Source organism: Carcharhinus amblyrhynchos, chromosome 8 (assembly GCF_965287045.1).
Source record: "Carcharhinus amblyrhynchos chromosome 8, sCarAmb.v2.hapA, whole genome shotgun sequence".
In the NCBI taxonomy this organism is placed as follows: domain Eukaryota; kingdom Metazoa; phylum Chordata; class Chondrichthyes; order Carcharhiniformes; family Carcharhinidae; genus Carcharhinus; species Carcharhinus amblyrhynchos.
The window spans coordinates 45165785-45184989 of NC_137331.1; the positions used below are offsets into that span (position 1 = coordinate 45165785).

Sequence of the window (19205 nt, forward strand, 5' to 3'; positions counted from 1 at the left end):
GTAGTTCTCTCACTTCTGAGTCAGAAAACTCTGGATTCAAGCCCATTCCAGACAACTGAGCACAAAATTTAAGCTGCCATCTTAATGCAGTTTTAATAGAGTGCTGCATCATCAGGCGGTTTAGAACAGAGTTGAGGAGCAACTTCTTCACTCAAAGGGTGGTGAATCTCTGGAATTCTCTGCCCGTTGAATGTTGGAGGCTGCCTCGCTAAATATATTTAAGACACGGGTTGATAGGTTTTTGATAGGCAAGGGGATTAAGGGTTATGGGGAGAGGGCGGGAAAGTGGAACTGAGCCACGACAGATCAGCCATGATCTTATTGAATGGCGGGGCAGGCTCGAAGGGCTAGACGGCCTACTCCTGCTCCTATTTCTTATGTTCTCATGTACCTCCATTCTTTAATATTAAACCCAGGCCCTAAATGTTTGTTGTGATGGACATAAAAGATTAGACAACACTATTCGAAGATGATTTGGGGAATTGTCTTGGCTAACATTTATCCCTGGCCAGCATCACTAATACAGATTATCTGGTCATTTATTACATTGCTGTTAGTGAGACCTTGCATTTCTCAACATTACACCTGCATTTGCACTTCTAAAGTACTTCTCTGGCTTTGAAGCACTCTCTGGTACCCAGTTTGTGTTCATGTAGTATCTTTAACAACCAATTTTTTCTTTAAGCCCCATGTATCATTATTTTGATTTTACATGTTAACTGTTTACTGTTCCATTCCCAATAACTGAAAAGTCTGTCATTTGTTGTCTTTATAATTTTAAAATATTCAACAAGAAGTTTTTCTTCTCTGCTGCATACAACTCTCACCTCATACTTTCAAAATGACACATACTCTATAACCCATTGTTTTCCTGGGTCAAACCGTCAGTATATTTGACTCCTTAGCTGCCCTGTCTCTCAGAATGTCTCAGATTAGATCCCAGCACCATAACTCAGGCATACAAAAAACCTTGAATACATTCAAATGCCAGCCTCAGTGTGAATTTGGTTTTAGTAACACAAACAGCAAAATAATTAGTAAAATGGATTGCCTCTGACCCTGGACTCTATGGCAAGAAATTGGATCTCCAGCCAGTAATCTGCTATCTCCATTTTACAGATTTAAAATAAGTTTTGCTTCTAAAATTTCTTGTGCATCAGCTTATATGAAATTAATATATCACACTGGATCTTCAGTTTCACTCTTCTCATATCTGGTGAAGCAGGCAGGGTATCAATGGGAAATGCTACAATTGTTTATGCTTGGTAAGTAAATACCATTCAATGTCAAGATAGAAAATCACATAAAAATTGAAATAGCTCAACATTTTGTCTTCCCCAGCCTGCCAGCAAACCAGAAGTATTATAACAGCATCTGAATTCAAATAATTCAGTCAACTGCAATACAGCACCCCAAACTAATAACCCTGTTCAGTGATTCCTAGTAAGAAGTCTCACAACACCAAATTAAAGTCCAACAGGTTTATTTACTAGTAAATGCCACTAGCTTTTGGGGCAGAGGTAAAGTGACATGTGTCATTTCTTCACCCACAGTGGAGAGTTAAAAAACTGTAAAAACGTATATTGCACATCACAACATAAAAAAATTCTCAAAATATTAATGCTAATTATCAAAAACAGAATCTAGCAGCAACAACTGCAAGGGCAGCATGGTGGCACAATGGCACTGCTGCCTCGTAGCACCAATTCGATTCCCAACTTGGATCACTGTCTGTGCAGAGTTTGCACGTTCTCCGTGTCTGTGGGATTCCTATTCCTCCGGGCGCTCTGGTTTCCTCCCACAGTCTGAAAGACGTGCTGGTTAGGTGTGTTGGCCATGCTAAATTTCCCCCTCAGTGTGTCCAAACAGATGCTAGAGTGTGGCGACTAGGGGAATTTCACAGTAATTTCAATGCAGTGTTAATATAAGCCTACTTGTGACATGAATACTTCTTCATTGTATCATAGTGGGAACCTCCACTTTGAGGTACATTTTATCAAACAAAATATACAACACAGTGATCAGTTTGAATGTTAATTTTTTAAACTTCTTGCAGAATTAGTTCTCATTCTGCTGCTTTAATCATGTCCCACAACTTTCTTCTAAAGCTAGCAATCTGATTGCATTTGCTATGCTCCATTTCTCAATGACACCTTTCTTGGCCTACATTATTTCTCAATCCTATACATTTGATACCATTCAGTACAAATTCCAGTTCACAACCTGATTTATGCAGAATGACCTCCACCACTGGATCAGCAGCCCAGAGGGTACTGGTGGGAGAAGCAGTCATCAAAATATACAATACCAAACGCAAAATGACTGTACAAGGGACCAATAAAACAAAACAAAGAAAACACAGCAAAATAAAACAGATACAAATTATTTTTTCCAGCTACTAACTCACGTAACTGCTGAATTTTCCAGTTCTCATCTGTTATTTTACTAAAGTCAGACTTTTTGCTGATTCTCATGAGACAGAGGTAAGCACAATTCATCGCTCAGCAAAGTTGCCAGATGGTTTCGTTTCAAACCTTCAAAGCTGCAAAAATGTTAAATGCGATGAGGGATATGCTGCAGAAGTGCTCAACGTTACTTGCAAGTAAATCAGAATGGAATCCAGCAAGAAAATTCAGATATTGTGTTGAAAATGGAAAAAGAATTAAATATATTTTGAATTGATTATAATTTTTACTGTCACCTTGGACAAAACTATTTTCAGTCACAACTGTTGCTCTTTAAAGCTTATATCTCAGAACCCAGATGATTGATTATTCCCGCTCTAGTGGCGCTGTGTCCGCCTGTCCCACTCTAGAGGCGCTGTGTCCGCCTGTCCCGCTCTAGCGACGCCATGTCCCCCTGTCCTCCAATTGCTCGTGTAGTGGATTGACTGATTGTAGGATATTGGTGGGATGTACTGAAACTCCTGGGAGTGGGAACAGAGGTGACAGGGGATCTTAAATGTCCGGTAGGCAGTCCATCAGATTCTGAACAGTGGAACGAATGTTGGAAAGCAAGCTGATGGCAGATTAAAGGCCTTGGCTCCTTGCGGCAAGCAGGAGGAATGTATTTCCAATGCATTCACATGTTGTGTGCATTCATTAAAACACATGGTCTCCAGATTAAGCTGTACCTTTGCAATTAAGTGAGCAGCAAAAGAGAAATATGTGCCCTCACACCTAGTTAAAGCTGGCATGCCGCAGGTAAGGTAATCTTTCTGGTGGATTTTAACTGCTTTTCTTAATGGGCAACTTTGTAAAGGAGGGGGTGAGGAGGCTGAGCTACTGCATACAGATAAGGTGGTGGCAATTCAGGGAGGCCAGGGCATGGCTTTTCGTGGAAGGGAGGGTGGGAGCTGTCCATGGAGGTTGGTCATGACTGTCCATGGGAGGGAGGCATGTCATGACAGCCCCAAGAAGGCTCATGGGGAACAGAGGGAGGGAACCGTATGAAACGAGAAAGGTTAATCTTTGCCTAAAACAGTGCAAGCTTTAGGTCACGGGTGATTGAGCGCAAGTCAGTATTGAGGCTGAGTGTGCCAAGGGTAACCGAGTGAATGTCAAGGGTAACCAAGAGCTAGCCAAGGGTCATTGGGAGGGTCAAATTTTATGGTGGATAGGTCAAGGTGAAAGGGGTTGAGTGGGGGGTGGCGCAAATCATGTGTCAGCAGCACAATGACAGGAGGTAACTGATAGTGTCAAGTAACACAAGTACCAGGCAATGACCCAACTCTGACAAGGAGATTGTTAACCAGTCCCCTTTATGTTGAATAACATTATTATCATTGAATCCCCACCATAAGCATTTCAGAGGGATCACTATTGAGCATGAACACAAGTAAACCCAACCACCTAAATCCTGTGCTTACAAAAGCAGCTCAAAGAATGGTCATTCTATTGCAAGCAACTCACCTCCGAATTGATCCACCCCAGCCTTTCTATTACCTACCAGCCACAAATGGAGTGTGATAGAATATTTTTGACAAGCCTGGATGAGTGCAGTTCTAACACCACTGAAGAAGCTTGACAACATTGGAATCAAACATCTTCCATGCTCAACATCCTGTCCCCTTAAACATTAATTTCATTATTGGAGCAGCATGTACCATCTGCAGCAATTTGTCAAGTCTTCAACAGCAACTTCCCAACCTGTGACCTCTCTCTCCCCACTAGAGAGGCACAGGCAACATGTGGATTGGAACTCCATGACCACCACCACAACATCATGACAGGGAAATACATCCGTGTTTTTACCTTCACTGTCAAAGTTTCAGGAATCCCGACAGCTCAGTGGGTATATCGTCACTATATGGGCTGCAAAAATTCAAGGGAGCAGTTAAGTATCACTTTCTCGAAGGCAAAGAGGAACCAATAAGAAACAACAACGCCATCAGTGGAGTTGATGTCCTGGGATTGAATTTTTAAATCAGTGAGTGTGTTAATTTCTAATTAATCATCCCAACATCAATTCATTTTTGCATTAATGTCCCAAGGCTAGTTCTACAAGCTAGTCAGTCTCTTTTAAAAGTTGGAATTTCACTTAGTTATATTCTGTACTGCTGGGTTAGTCAAAAATAAAAGAGAATTTGCACATAACCATATTTGTATGTAATAATGCTGCCCAGAATTATTCCAAATAATCTGGATTTGAAGAATAATCTTAGAACCAGAACTACATACATCTAGTCTGTGCCAGCAATCAAGGGAGATCCATTCTTCTGATCTACTCCCCATAGTCCTTCAAGTTTACTTCTCTCAAATGATAAACAATTTCCTTTTGAAATCAATCATCCCTGCTTCGAGCATACTTATAGGCAGCACATTCCATGACAGAGCACTACATTGGATGGGATTTTCTGACCTCACTTGTTCCTAAACCAAAAAATTCCACTCAGGGTCAACAACTCTTTCCGTGGTCTGCCCCTCACTTGCTTCAATTCCTGTGGCGGGGAGGGGGAGGGGTAAATTTGCCCTACTGTGCTAAGAAGTTTGTCCTCACATGTACTACTTACCCAAAATCTTAAGTCTGTGTCCTCACTAGCTAATAGGAAAGGGTTTTCTTTGTCTACATCCAAACCTGCAATAATCTTGTGCACCTCTATTAATTCTTCTCTCAACCTCCTTTGCTCCAAGTACATCAGTTTTTCCAATTTAACCTTGTAGTTAAAACCTTCATCCCTGAAACCATTCTGGTAAATTCCCTCTGCACCCTCAAATCCTAATGCATGGTGACCAGAACTAGATGAAACACTCCTACTTGTGGCCTAACCAGAGCTTTATATAGGTCCAGTATAATTTCCCTGCTTTTGTATTAAATACCTTTACTTCTGAAGCCTGAGATCTTACATACCAGAACAACATTCAAGGGCCATCAAAGGTTAAGAATTTGTGTCTGTCTTAAGTCACCATTTGTTCTTCGCTCAATGATGTATTCAGCATACGTGGCTGACCAATTGTCTACATCAGGGTCGCACTGTTAATATCAATCACCCTTGGTGGAATCATTTCCTCCATTGACGTGTTGAAGAATTTTTATAATCTTCTTCCCAGTTCATCGTTCTTTGAGGATAGAATTATTGACATTGTATTCAGCACTGATATTGTATTCAGCATCAGTTGGTCATATTTCAAAATGACAAATGTCCAGTGAATAATAAAAATGCCAGAGTCATTTCTTACTCCCACGTTTTCATTCTTATTATCTTAAAAGGCACCAAAGGTTCTTTGAGAAAGGAAGCTAGAATTACATTTTGTTGGCTCTGTACTTTCAAACCTATCTAGACAGTGGAATTTACAAGCATTCAAATCCTTCTATTGTAAGGAGTATAATTACCTGGTACTTTCATGGTAGCCCCTTGAGAGAATGATTCTTTCCCCCCCCCCCTTTGTTGTGGTAGACGATTATATAACAAATCAGTGTTAATGGCTTTTTAAAAAATAACAGAATGGGGTGTCACATATAGCCTTTACAATTACCAGTGTTCAATCACATGTATTTAAAACCTCGTGCATAAAGGCCAACATAAAAGAAATAATTACCTTAGACAAGATTAAACAGGAAGACTGATAATGCTACCAAGAGAACCTTTCAAACTTTCAGGGAACATAAAGCAAATTGATATTTTTCCTATCATCACTGAGACAAGTAGATAAGACTATCATTTCCTTCTAATGATCCAAGTAAATGGTGTTTTTGTACTAGTGGATAATTATCAACATTATAGTTATCCATAAGTTCCCAACATTTATAGCTATCTGTCAAAACAGTAATGTAAATACTATGCATGTCCAGAAAGAATTACATCTGGAAGGCCTTAGAGCCAGGTAATTTAAACTAAAGTATAACAACATTGCGTATTTTATTTTACAGTCTACAGTTCCTCAGTATTACCTACTAAATGCTATTGTGGAAGCAGCTTTACTCTAAGGACTGCAGTAATTCAGGAAGAAAACTTACCAGCACCTGTTCAGATTAACCACAGATGGACAACACAGTTGGCCATGCCAAGTATCACTGCATTTTAAAAATGAAGTGGAGGTACTGTTGAGCTATTATCTAATTGAAAAACTATAGCATTGCTTTTAGAAGGGCAGAGTTGCTTCTAAAAGTTATCATACTCTACAAAGAAAAACATTTAAAATAGCATTAATGTAAAACAAAATGAACCTCAAAGTTCAAATACGCGTGATACAATGCTCTATAAATCAGGTATCTACCAACTTGATTTCTTGATTCAATCCCAACCACCGTAGTTGCAGCATTCTACACAGTTTAAGACTTCAGGCTGAAAGAGCGTTGAGGCAATGAAGAGCACAGCACAGATTCAATAGCATGCTGCCTATGTGAGGAAATATAAATACTTCTAAAAACTGGGCTGTTCAGTGAGAACTGAAGAAACTTAAGGATGATTTGATAGAATCATAGAATCCTACAGTGCAGAAAGAGGCCCTTCGGCCCATTGAGTCTGCACTGAACACAATCCCACCCAGGCCCTACCCCCATATCCCTACATATTTTACCCACTAACCCCTCTAACCTATGCATTTCAGGACACTAAGGGGCAATTTTTTTTAGGATGGTCAATCAACCTAACCTACACATCTTTGGACTGTGGGAGGAAACCATAGTACCTGGAGGAAACCCATGCAGACACAAGGAGAATGTGCAAACTCCACACAGACAGTGACCCGAGCCAGGAATCGAACCCAGGTCCCTGGAGCTGTGAAGCAGCAGTGCTAACCACTGTGCTATCATGCCGTATTTAATAATTTAAAATTATTTAATAAGATTAGACAAAGCAGACAGAATAGTGCTTCCAGTGACTATGGATATCAGAACAAGGAACAATAAATATCAAATTAAAAGATAAGAGACTTAGGAAAGGGGACAGGAGAATCGTTCTTTTGGAGAGGGCAGTTTGGCGTAGATCGGTCTAAGAATTAGAATAGAGTAACTATTTCATCTTGAGGGTGGGGAGTGGAATCCGAACAGTCATAACATTAAAGAAAGAAGTAATTCAGAAGTGATCCTTCACACAATGTGTAGTGGGAATCTGGAACACTCCCAGAGTTTGCTGGGGGTCAATTAAAACTTTCCAAGTGTAATGAGCAAACTTTTATTGGTTAATGGCTGTGGAGGTGGTCTCGTGACAAGAGAAAAACATGCTGCTTCTGAGCCAGAAACTCAAATTTCAAGTTCCACTCCAGGCTTGGTGGCCAAGAAAGGTGCGTTCAAACAGATTGAATATAAGACCATAAGACACAGGAGCAGAATTAGGCCACTCAGCCCAGCGAGTCTGCTCCACCATTCAATCATGGCTGAAATTTTTCTCATCTCCATAACCCCTGATCCACTTATTAATCAAGAACCTATCTATCTCTGTCTTAAAGACACTCACAGTCTTCTGCAGCAAAGAGTTACACAGATTCACCACACTCTGGCTGAAGAAATTCCTCCTCATCTCTGTTTTAAAAGGATTGTCCCTTTAGCCTGAGGTTGTGCTGTCTGGTTCTTCCCAATAGTGGAAACATCCTCTCCACGTCCACTCTATCCAGGCCTGTAAGTTTCAGTAAGATCCCTCTAAACTTCAACAAGTACTGACCCAGAGTCCTCGACAGTTCCTCATACAACAAACTCTTTATTCCAGGGATCGTTCCTGTGAACCACCCCTGGACACTTTCCAAGGCCAGCACATCCTTCTTTAGATATGGGACCCAAAACTGCTTACAATACTCCAAATGGGGTCTGACCAGTGTCTAAACAACCTCAGAAATACATCCCTGCTCTTATATTCGAGCTCTTGCGATATAAATGCTAACATTGCATATGCCTTCCTTACTGCTGACTGAACCTGCATGTTAACCTTAAGAGAATCTTGAACAATGACTCCCAAGTCCCCTTGTGTTTCTGATTTCCTAAGCATTTTCCTATTTAGAAAATAGTCTATGCCTCCATTCCTCCTTCCAAAGAGCATAACCTCACTTTTCCACATTGTATTCCATCTGCCACTTATTTGCCCACTCTCTTAACCTGTCCAAGTCCAATATCAACTTGTAAATCTTTCAACACAAACCAATGGCAGTGGGCAAGAGTGGGAGAGATTCCCAATCAGCCATGTGTGCATAAAAGGCAACAGCAAACCACTGCAGTATCTTGGCAAGCATAACCATGGAGCAAGAAGTCCAAAGGTCACAAATACACTTTCAGGCCGTGGTACCAAATGAAGAAGGATGATTATGTAGCAAAATCAAGGAAATGGATTTGAGATACAAATCAACATGATGTAACCGAATGTCAGAATAGAACTGATGGCCTACTTCTTCCAGGGTTCTGATGTTATCCAGCCCACATATTACATTGTTGTTTGCAGGATCCAACTGTGTACACAATAGCTGCAATATTTCCCCACATCACTTCAAAAATACTTTATTGGCTACAAATGATTTGGTATGTCCTAAAGCTATGAAAAACGTTTTAAGTATAATTGTAGGGATTCCCAGTTTAGTTGGACAACACAAAATAATTTCAATTTGTTTATTATTAGGTTCTTGACTGAATGAAATTGAAACATTTTGATACACTCAGCAGGGCTCTGCATCAAGATATAGGTTTGGTTTCACCGAGCACCTGACAAATGACATGCCGCCTGTCATACAAATCAGCACTGCCAGCTGCACAAACTAGGTACTTGCGCTGGGGCGGTCAGTAATGGTCTCAGCAGAAGTGGCAAGCTGCGCTGCTATTAGTGTATATAAAGTCAAAGAGGAATTGGATACAGGAGCTGGGGTTAGGTATGTGGAAAAGCTTAGGACTGACAGTAAGGGCAGGTAAATTGAGGTAAATTGGTAGAGATGAGAAATGGTAAAGGCAAGAAGTCACTTGTGGGAGTTGTGTACAAGGCTGCTTGATCACCACCACATGGTAGGGTGGAACATAAGGGAAGAAAAAATGGGAGCTTGTCAAAACGGCACAGTGATAATCTACACAGACTGTAAAAGAAAGATTGGCAAAGGTAGCCTAGATGAGGTCGTCACAAATATTTTTGGGATAGCTTCTGAGAACAGTATGGGCAGGTTCTGGAGTCAGATAACAAGTTTTACTAGACCTGGTATTGTGCAACAAGATGGGGTTAATGATTTCATAATGAAGACCATCCTAGGTAGATGCAACCATAATACGATTGAATTTGATTTTCAGTTTGGAGGGACAGAAGACTGGATCCGAGACCATGTTCTTAAACTTAAATAAGGACAATTAAGAGAGTCTGAAAGCTGGGCTGGCTGAAGTGAGTGGAAAAAATAGGTTAAGGAATAGGCCAATAGAGATGCAGTAGCAAACATTTAAGGGGATATTTCAGAATGTGAAGAATAAGTACAATCCGGTGAGTAAGAAAAAGTATAAATGATGGACATACTATCTGTGATTAACTAGTAACATTGAGGATAATACTCAAAGAAAAAACATATAATTGTGCAAAGTTAGGAAGATCAGAAGATTGGACAGAATATAAGCAATAGCAAATGATGACCAAAAGATTACTAGGAGAGAAAAATTAGATTACAAGAGAAATCTAGGCAGAAATATAAAAACAGATAAGAAGAGTTTCTATAAATATTTTAAAAATAAATGAGTTAATAAAGTAAGCACTGGTCCTATAGCAAATGAGTCTGGAGAACTGAATGGAGAACAAGGAACTGGTTGGTTAATTGAACAGGTATTTTACATCACAGAATCCTACAGTGCAGGAGGCCATTTGAGCCATCAAGAAGATTTGATATTTGGAAAGGACAGACAATAAGGAAATGGGGTGGTGTTGTGCTGATAATAGGTAGAATCATAGAATCTCTACAGTGCAGCAGGAGGCCATTCAGCTCATGGAGTTTGCACCAACCATAATCCCACCCAGGCCCTATCCCCATAACTCCATACTTTTACCCTAACTAGGGCTCCTGACAGTAAGGAACAATTCAGTATGGCCAGTCCACCTCATGTGCACATCTTTCAGACTGTGGGATGAAACCGGAGCTCTGTACTTAGATTTCTAGAAGTCAGTTGATAAAGTGTTACATCAAAGGATATGGAAAATAAAAGCTCATGGTGTGAGGGTAACATATTGTCACGGATAGAAGATTGGCTGGCTAACAAGAAACAAAGAGTAAGCTAGGGGGCACAGCCTCAAGATAAAGGGGAGGCGGTTTAGAACGGAGTTGAGGAGGAACTTCTTCACTCAAAGGGTGGTGAATCTCTGGAATTCTCTGCCCGTTGAAGTGGTGGAGGCTGCCTCGCTAAATATTTTTAAGAAGCGGGTTGATGGGTTTTTGATAAGAGGGGATTAAGGGTTATGGGGAGAGGGCGGGAAAGTGGAACTGAGCCACAACAGATCAGCCATGATCTTATTGAATGGCGGGGCAGGCTCGAAGGGCTAGATGGCCTACTCCTGCTCCTATTTCTTATGTTCTTATGTTCTTAAACATTTTTCAGGCTGGCAAGGTCAGTTTTGGGATCTCAACTGTTTACATTCATATAAATTACTTAGATGAAGAGATGGTTGTCAAATGTGCCGATGACACAAAGATAGGTAGGAAAGTAAGATGTGAAGAGGACGTAAGGAGTCTACAAAAAGATATAGATAGGTTAAACGAGTACGTAAAGATCCTGGAAAATAGGGTATAATGTGGAAAAATGTGAAATTCTTCATTTCATCAGGGAAAATAAGAGGTACATTATCTAAATATTGAAAGATTGCAGAACTCTTATACACAGAAGGATCTGGGTGTCCAAGTGCATTAATTGCAAAAGGCTGGTATGCAGGTACAGCAAGTAATTAAGGAAGCTAATACAATGCTATCAGTTATTGGGAGGGGAGTTGAATACAAAGATAGAAAGATTATGCTTCAGTTGTACAGAGCACTAGTAAAACCAGTATAGGTCACCTTATTTAAGGAAGGATATAAATGTGTTAGAAGCAGTTCAGAGAAGGTTGACCAGACTAATAACTGGAAGGGGCAGTTTGTCTTATGAGGAAGGGTTGGACAGGTTAGGTTTGAATCCACTGGAGTTTAAAAGAATAAGAAGAACTTGATTAAAACACACAAAATGCTGATGAGTCCTAACAGTGTGGATGTGAAGACGATGTTTCCTGTTGTGGGAGAGTTTAGAACTGGGGTCACTGTTTAAAAATAAGGGGTTGCCCATTTAAAACAGATCATAGAATCCCTTTAGTGTAGAAGGCAGCCCTTCAGCTTATCAAGTCTACACAGTCTCTCTGGTAGTGCCACCAAACTCAATGGAAGGTACCCTTCCTCAATGTGAAGATAGGACTTTGTCTCCACAAGGACTACGTGGTGGTCACTCCTACCGATACCATCATGGATGGATAGAGGTATCTACAGCAGTAAGATTGATAAGGATAAGGTCAAGTTTTTTTCCCCTTGTTGCTTCTCTCAGCACCTACCACAGTCCCAGTCTAGCAGTCATATGCTTTAGGACCCAGCCAGCAGCGATGCTACCAAGCCACATTTGGTGATGAACATTGAAAGACCCCACCCAAAGCATCCTTGCCATCTTCAATGCTTCCTGCAAGTGGTATTCAACATGGAGGAATAGTGATTCATCAGCTGAAGGGGGGGGGGGGGGGGGGGGGGGGGGGGCGGTGGGGGGTCGTCATGCAAGTATTTGTTAATGAGCAAGAGTTTAAGTTTGACTTGATTCTATGATGCCACAATCAATGGTGAGAACTCCAAGGATAACTCCCTCTCGAATGCATATCACGGTGCCGCCTGTCGGTGTCTGGGAAATTATCCTCAGGATATGATTACATGAGTATGTTTATGTCAGACTGTTGCTTGACTAGTCTGAGACAGCATCACAAACTGAAGCATAGCTTGAAACACTGGTTCTTAGTGGTATATTTTTGTTGGAAATGAGAGTACCAAATCCAGTCATTGTGTAAACAATTAATAAAGAGCATTTACTAAAGAAAAAAAACACACAAAAGACTAACATGCACTATGACACTTATTTATATAACTAAATATCTGATATCTGAAATTACCTTGTACACCCAAAATATACCCACGTTCTCTGAGCTCAGTGAGACACCCCTTTTCCTAAAGAACATTCAGTTTAGTAACTCTTAAATCCAGATAACGGGATTAGTGCACCTTTAGTGCTAATTAAAAAAACTTCAGAAAACGTTGTCATTGCAGACACGATGGGCTGTAGGGCCTTTACTTCACTGCATGACTATGAATAGTTGCCACACAATACAGCTTAGATGAAGTAGTCTGGGAAAACATCTTTTCCTGGTTCTGCGATGGCACAAAACTACATCTTTTAGAGAAAGATACCTTCAATCAGCTGTGGAGCTGTGGTTCTAAATGTTAGGTCATGTGGCTCTGATCATAGATGGAACTGGCCTCTCTGAAGATTAGATGGGGATGGCGTGTCAGACTATTGGATTGAAAACTAGCCCGTTACCCCAAAGACAGTGCTAGCAGTTATACCCTTCTACCTCTTTGATATTCCACCCTATGGATTCGACAGTCAACATTTCTCAAATTCCTGGTCTTTAAAAGTTATTAGTATAGCCCCACTGATTTTTTTTATTGCTTTCAAATTCCACAATCTGCCGTGATTCAAACCCAGGTCCCCAGAGCCAGTACCCTGGTTTTCAGGATGACTAGTCCAGTGAGAATTACCAATATGTCACCACATCTCCACCTGTTATGGTCACTAACTGTGACCCTTAACTATAATAGGTAATTGACTACAAATACAGCAATCCATTTAGCAGATGATGTGTTGCCTAGCAGTGTCCTCCCTTCCCCTGGCACTACACTGGTAGGTGCTGAAATCAATGTCATTCTTCTCGACATGTGCACTTGTACAACCTGTGGCAGAAGGGACTCAGTAAAGTGAGGAGATTGCAATAGTCCCCAACAAACAGTAGATACCATGCTGGCAGGGTCAGGAATTGGTCAGTGGCTGATGACAGGTATAGATAAAGACAAATATATGCGGGCAATCAAGAGCCAGGCATAGAAAGAAAGATTGCACAGAGGGCATGAAATAGCGAAGAGTAATTGGAGAAAAAAGGCAAAGAGTGATTGAAAAGAGGAGCAGAGTAAAACAACAAGTAATTAAAATAGATTATAAATCTGAATCCCTTGTACAGTTAAAGAGAATCCAGTAAAGCCATTTTGATCATTCTCTTAGCCACACAAGGGCAACGAATCCCATTCTCTTTGCCTTTTCCTAAACATGGTTTTATGGCACTTGCACATGTTGTTTGATCGGAAGATTCATTTTCTTGCCAAATTTATTCCATCATCAACACAATCTTCTTCCATTCTGGAAAACTGCCAGTCTCCAGTGCTACTGCTAATAAGAGTCTAATACATACTGGAATCATCCAAGGGTTTTTCTTGCACATAGGAACAGTGCTGTAACAATGGTTCTCTCAGACACAGTCACCTCACATCTGAAGTGATTTAGTCATTAGATCCCACCCAGCAGATTTTAATCACAATAGGCTACCCTCCAAGGTTTCGTTCTGTTTTTTTAAAATGAATACAAGAATTGTATCTTTATTACTCAAAGTTTAATTTGAGATAAACCAGGTGACCTTTTCATTGCTCCTTGAAATCTGTCCGAGATGACTCTGTCCTTCCTAGCCTCTTTGCCTTCACAACATGGCCAGAGCTGGCTACAATACATACAGGAATGAATAAAACTATTGACACTGTACATCAGAACTACATATTTGCTATGAGTCAAGGCACATTTGCGTTGTCCTGTCAGATCAAATAATGCAGATTTATGATAGTTGGCCTTGGACACATCATTAATTTGAAAGGCTTTTGGAGCCATTTAGAGTTTTTCACTGCGCCACTGAATCTAAGAAGAGGAAGAAATTAAACTGTGTGCGAGTATTCTAAAATCCGACTGCTTCCCTACTGTTCACTCCTGTTTCAGGATTACAAGCATTATATCTAGCTGTATCCTGGCATTAAATGTCAAATAGAGGCGATTCCATTTATAACCAGTTTCAACTGAGGTTGTGGAGCAGCAAATAGTTGTTACAGTGGCAGTCAGCTATGTCCATTAACAAGCGGCACATAAAAAGTCTCAACTACATTGTCCATCCTTTCCGCATCAGTTACCACATAGAATAAAGTCATGGAATGGTTACCACACAGAAGACAACAATTAGGCCAGTTATGTCTGTGCTGGCCCTCTGCAAGATCAACTCACCCCGTACCACTCCCCTGCATTTTCCCTGCAGCCCTACAACTTTTTTATAGATAATTATCCAATTCTGTTTTGAAAGCCACAATTGAATCTACCTCTACACAATCTCAAGCCATGCATTCCTGATCCGAACGACTCTCTGCGCAAAAATGAGTTTTTCCTCATGGTTTCATTGCTTCTTTTGCCAATTACATTAAAATAAACATTCTCTCCACTGGTTCTCCCAATGGGAACAGTTTCTCTCTACCTACTCTGTTCAGACCATGATTTTGAACTCCCCTATCAAATTTCCTCTCGACCTTCTCTTTTGCAAGAACAGCAATCTATCCACATAACCGAAGTTCCTCACCATTGGAGTCATTTCCATGAATCATCTCTGTGCTACTTCTAAAACTTTTATATTCTTCCAAAGGTGTGGTGCCCAGAATTGGGTGCAATACTTCAGCTTGGGCCAAACCAACATTTTATACAGGTTGACATACCTCCTGGGGAAATTCCACTATAAACCTTCCTCCAGACCAAAAACAACCATTCACCACAAGTCCCATATATGCAGCAACAGTAATGGCAGCAATTTGCACTTTTCTTGAGACCGGACAGACAATCAATAGAACAATGATTAAGCATGTGGCAAGCATCCTTGTGGAACACATTGGAACAGATCTCAGGCAATTTTCTAAATACACTTACCTGTCGATATGTTCCATCCAGTAAAGTATCCAGGTTGCGTAGCGGTGTGGGAGTTTTGTCTTTGAAATGTGTTAAAAGTCGTCGTTGGATAGCTCTGTACTGTACAGCCCTTTCTGAAAGGAGCTCCTTATACTTCTCAGCATTTAGTCGCAACTATAAAAATAGAGAGGATCTCACATTCTGTTTTCCAAAAGTAAAATTTAAAACTGCTCTTTGAGAAGAATACATTCATTCAGAATACAATATAAAATTCTTATAAATCAATAAATTACATAATCTGCACTATGATAGCAACATTAATGTTAATTTAAAACAACAGACCTCAAAATGGCGATCGACTAGTTGAAAGAACTCCTGCAGAGGGAGAGGTCCAGAAAACATGCACTTGAAGTCTTTGGCTCCTTCCTTCACAAACCTCTCTCCTAAACGCCGAACAAGTTCTTTTGTTACTAGCCAAAGGTCTTCAAACTGGTCAGATTGAACTCTGTACCGACCTAAGAAGTTGAATTAAAATATACAGAACTTTATTCCTGCAAGTTTATTTGAAAGGAAGAATTACAAAGTTTTCAGAATCACTTTTACTAAGTCACTATTCAATTTTTATTTGTTACTCATCAGACACTTAAAGGGCTTGACAGGGTAGATGCAGGAAGGATGTTTTCCCTAAATAAGGGATCAGGGGACTGGTGGACTGGTGGACTAGAACCAGGGAATATAGTCTCGGACATTTAGGAACGAGACCAAGAAAAATTTCTTGACTTAAAGGGTGGTGGATCTTTGGAATTCCTTGCTCCAGAGGGCTGTGGAATCTTAGTCATTCAGTAAATTCAAGACTGAAATTAATAAATTTCAGCACACTAAAATAAGGTATACTTAAGAAAGCCGAGAGGCATATAGAAAGAGGAATGGTGAAATCAAAAACTAAATTAGGAGAGAAAAGAGAGGACATGAAAAAATATTAGCAAGCAAAATGAAGAAAAACTAGAAGATGTTTCATCAATATATTAAGAGTGAAAAGGTAACTAAAGAAAGAGTAGGTCCCATGAAAGACTAAAAAAAGTAAACTTTGTGAAGGCAGAGGATATGGACCTGATTCTTAATCAATATTTTGCATCTGCCTTTCAAAAATGTACATTATAGTTAAGGAAGAGTATGAAGTATTAGATGTGATAAATATAGGGTCAGAAGTAGTCTTAAGGGAATTAACATCCTTAAAAATGGATAAATCACTGGGATCAGATGAATTGTATATCAGGTTGTTAATAGAAGCCAGGGAGGAAATTGGGGAGGGTCTAAACATAGAAATTAGGAGGAGTAGGCCATTTCGTCCTTCAAGCCTGCCCCGCCAACCAATATGATCACAGCTGATCCATTATGGCAATGCCATATTCCTGCTATTTCCCATATCCTTTAACGCCATTAAAATCTGAAAAAAAAAATCTCTTTCCTGAATACATTCAGTGACTTGGCCTCCACAGGTTCACTATCACTCCGCGTGAAGAAATCATTCCTCATCTCAATCCTAAATGCTCTACCCCATAACCAGAGACTGTGTCCCACGGTTCTAGATTCCTCAACCAGGTAAAACATCCTCTCTGCATCTAGAGTGTCCAACCCTGTTAGAATTTTAAATGTTTCAATCAGATCTTTTCTCATCCTTCTAAATTCTAGTGAATACAGGACCATCATTTTCCAATCCTCACTGGATGCACAAGAGGTGTTTGCGGATTGGAGGTCTGCTAACGTTATAACTTTCTCTGAGAAGGGAGCAAGAGATAGATGAATAATTACAGACCAGTCAGTTTGATCTCAGTAATGGACAATTATTGGAATCAATTCAGAGAATAAACTATCAGTTAAAAAGGCATGGATTAATCAAAGGCAGTCAGCATGGATTTGTTAAGGGAAGGTTGACTCTATCAAACTTGATTGAATATTTTGAAGAAATAATAAGGAGGATTGATGAGGGTGGCATAATTGATGTTGTCTATATGCATATTAGCAAGGTTTTGACAAGGTCCATCGCAACAGTCAGGTTAAAAAACTAAAAGCTCAAGGGATCCAAGGGAATGTATGAAACTGGATGCAAAATTGGCTCAATGGCAAAAAACAAGGGGTAATGGGTGTTTTTGCAACTGGAAGGCTGTTTCCAGTGGAGTTCCACAGGGCTTAGTATTAGATGGTGTACATTAATAATGTGGGTGTAATTGCAGGAAGTTTGCAGATTACATAAAAAGTTGTTACATGGTAGATTGTGAGGAAGATTGTTGTAGACTGCACAAAGTTGTCAATAGACTGAGAGTGGGCAGAAAAGTGGCAAATGGAAGTGTGAGGTGATGTATTTGAGAAATAAGGCAAAGGATTACACAATAAATGGAAGGATACTGACAGAAGTAGAGGAAGTGAGAGACCTTAGAGTGAATGGTCCCAGATACCTGAAGGTAGCAGGACAGGTTGATAAAGTTCTTAAGGCAGCATATGGAATGTTTTCATATATTTGCCAGGGTATAGAATATAAGAGTAGGGAGGATATGCTGGGGCTATATAAAACATTAGTTAAGTCACAATTTGAGTAAATGTGCAGTACTAGTCACCTCATTACAGAAAGGAAGTAACTGCACTGGAGAGGGTACATAGGAGATTTACAACAATTTGCACGACTGGAAAATTACAGCTTTAAGGAGAAATTGGATAGGCTAGGGTTGCCTTCCTTGGAACAGAGGAGGCTGAGGGGAGATTTGATTGAGATGTACAGAATTGAGAGGTGCCTGGATAGAGTGGATGGGAAGGGTCTATGTCAGAGAAGTGAGTGACTAGGGAGCATTGAATTAAAATTATTGGCAGAAAGATTAAGGGGGAAAGGAGGAAAAAATAATTTTAACTCAGAAGACTGTAAGGGTCTGACACTCAATGCTTAAAAGGGTACTAGAGGCTGAAACTCAACACAGATAAAAGATGTCTGGATATGCACCTCAAGTAACCTGCTGGGCTAAGGATCTAATGCTGGAAAATGGGATTAGGCTGGGTAGCTAGTTTTTTTGAGTGGCACAGATATGATGGGCTAGGCAGCCTACTATTGTGTCTTAAGCATTTTATAATTCTCTACAGGGATAGTGCAGGAAACAGTGAAGCAGAAGACCAAACGTAATTTCACTGAATGGCAGATGGGCTGAACCTTGCTCCTATTTCTTATGTTCTTATCCTTTGTGTGAAGTCTTCCTAATATCACCTCTTAGCATCCTGCTTCAGGTTTTAAAGATTACACCCCCTTGTTCTGTAAACAATAACATTAATAGCTTCTTTACCTACCTCATCAACTCTTTTAATCATCTTAAACACCTCAGTTAGATCATGCCTTAATCTTCTATACCCAAGGGCATACGGGTCTCGTCGATGCAAGCTTTTCACATAATTTAACGGTCTATGCATTTTACCTCGGGTGCAGTACAATGATGAAGCATTGTGTTAGCCAGCTTCTAATTCAGGTTTTGCTGTTACCAACAGTTTACCTTTCTTTCCTCCAAAATGCAACTATCTGGGTCTCTTGCTATACTCAACTTCAATTTATCTGAAGGCCAACTCTGAGCAAACACATCACAACTTGGACTTGCTGGAGAATGGAGATTAACCTGAGAGTCAGATTTGATGGGATATGAAGATCCAAGTCAATGACTGGGATTGAATTTAAAAAAGTGATAAGATCCCACTGCGATATTTTTTATGGCCGATCTTTTATTCAGGTACACAAGCTCTAGATTCCTGAA

General features: G+C 40.2%; 1 protein-coding gene across 4 annotated transcripts in view; it reads right to left on the reverse strand.

Moving 5' to 3' along the window:
- The window catches only part of bbs9 (Bardet-Biedl syndrome 9), a 387401-nt gene that overhangs the window by 247648 nt on the left and 120548 nt on the right, over nt 1–19205 (reverse strand). For all 4 annotated transcript variants that reach the window (XM_080193988.1, XM_080193989.1, XM_080193987.1 and 1 more), the window contains 2 exons: nt 15763–15935; nt 15442–15594 (listed from right to left, as the gene is read on the reverse strand). In XM_080193988.1, coding sequence (XP_080050114.1) covers nt 15442–15594; nt 15763–15935 — 326 coding nt within the window. The remainder of the gene's footprint in view (nt 1–15441; nt 15595–15762; nt 15936–19205) is intronic.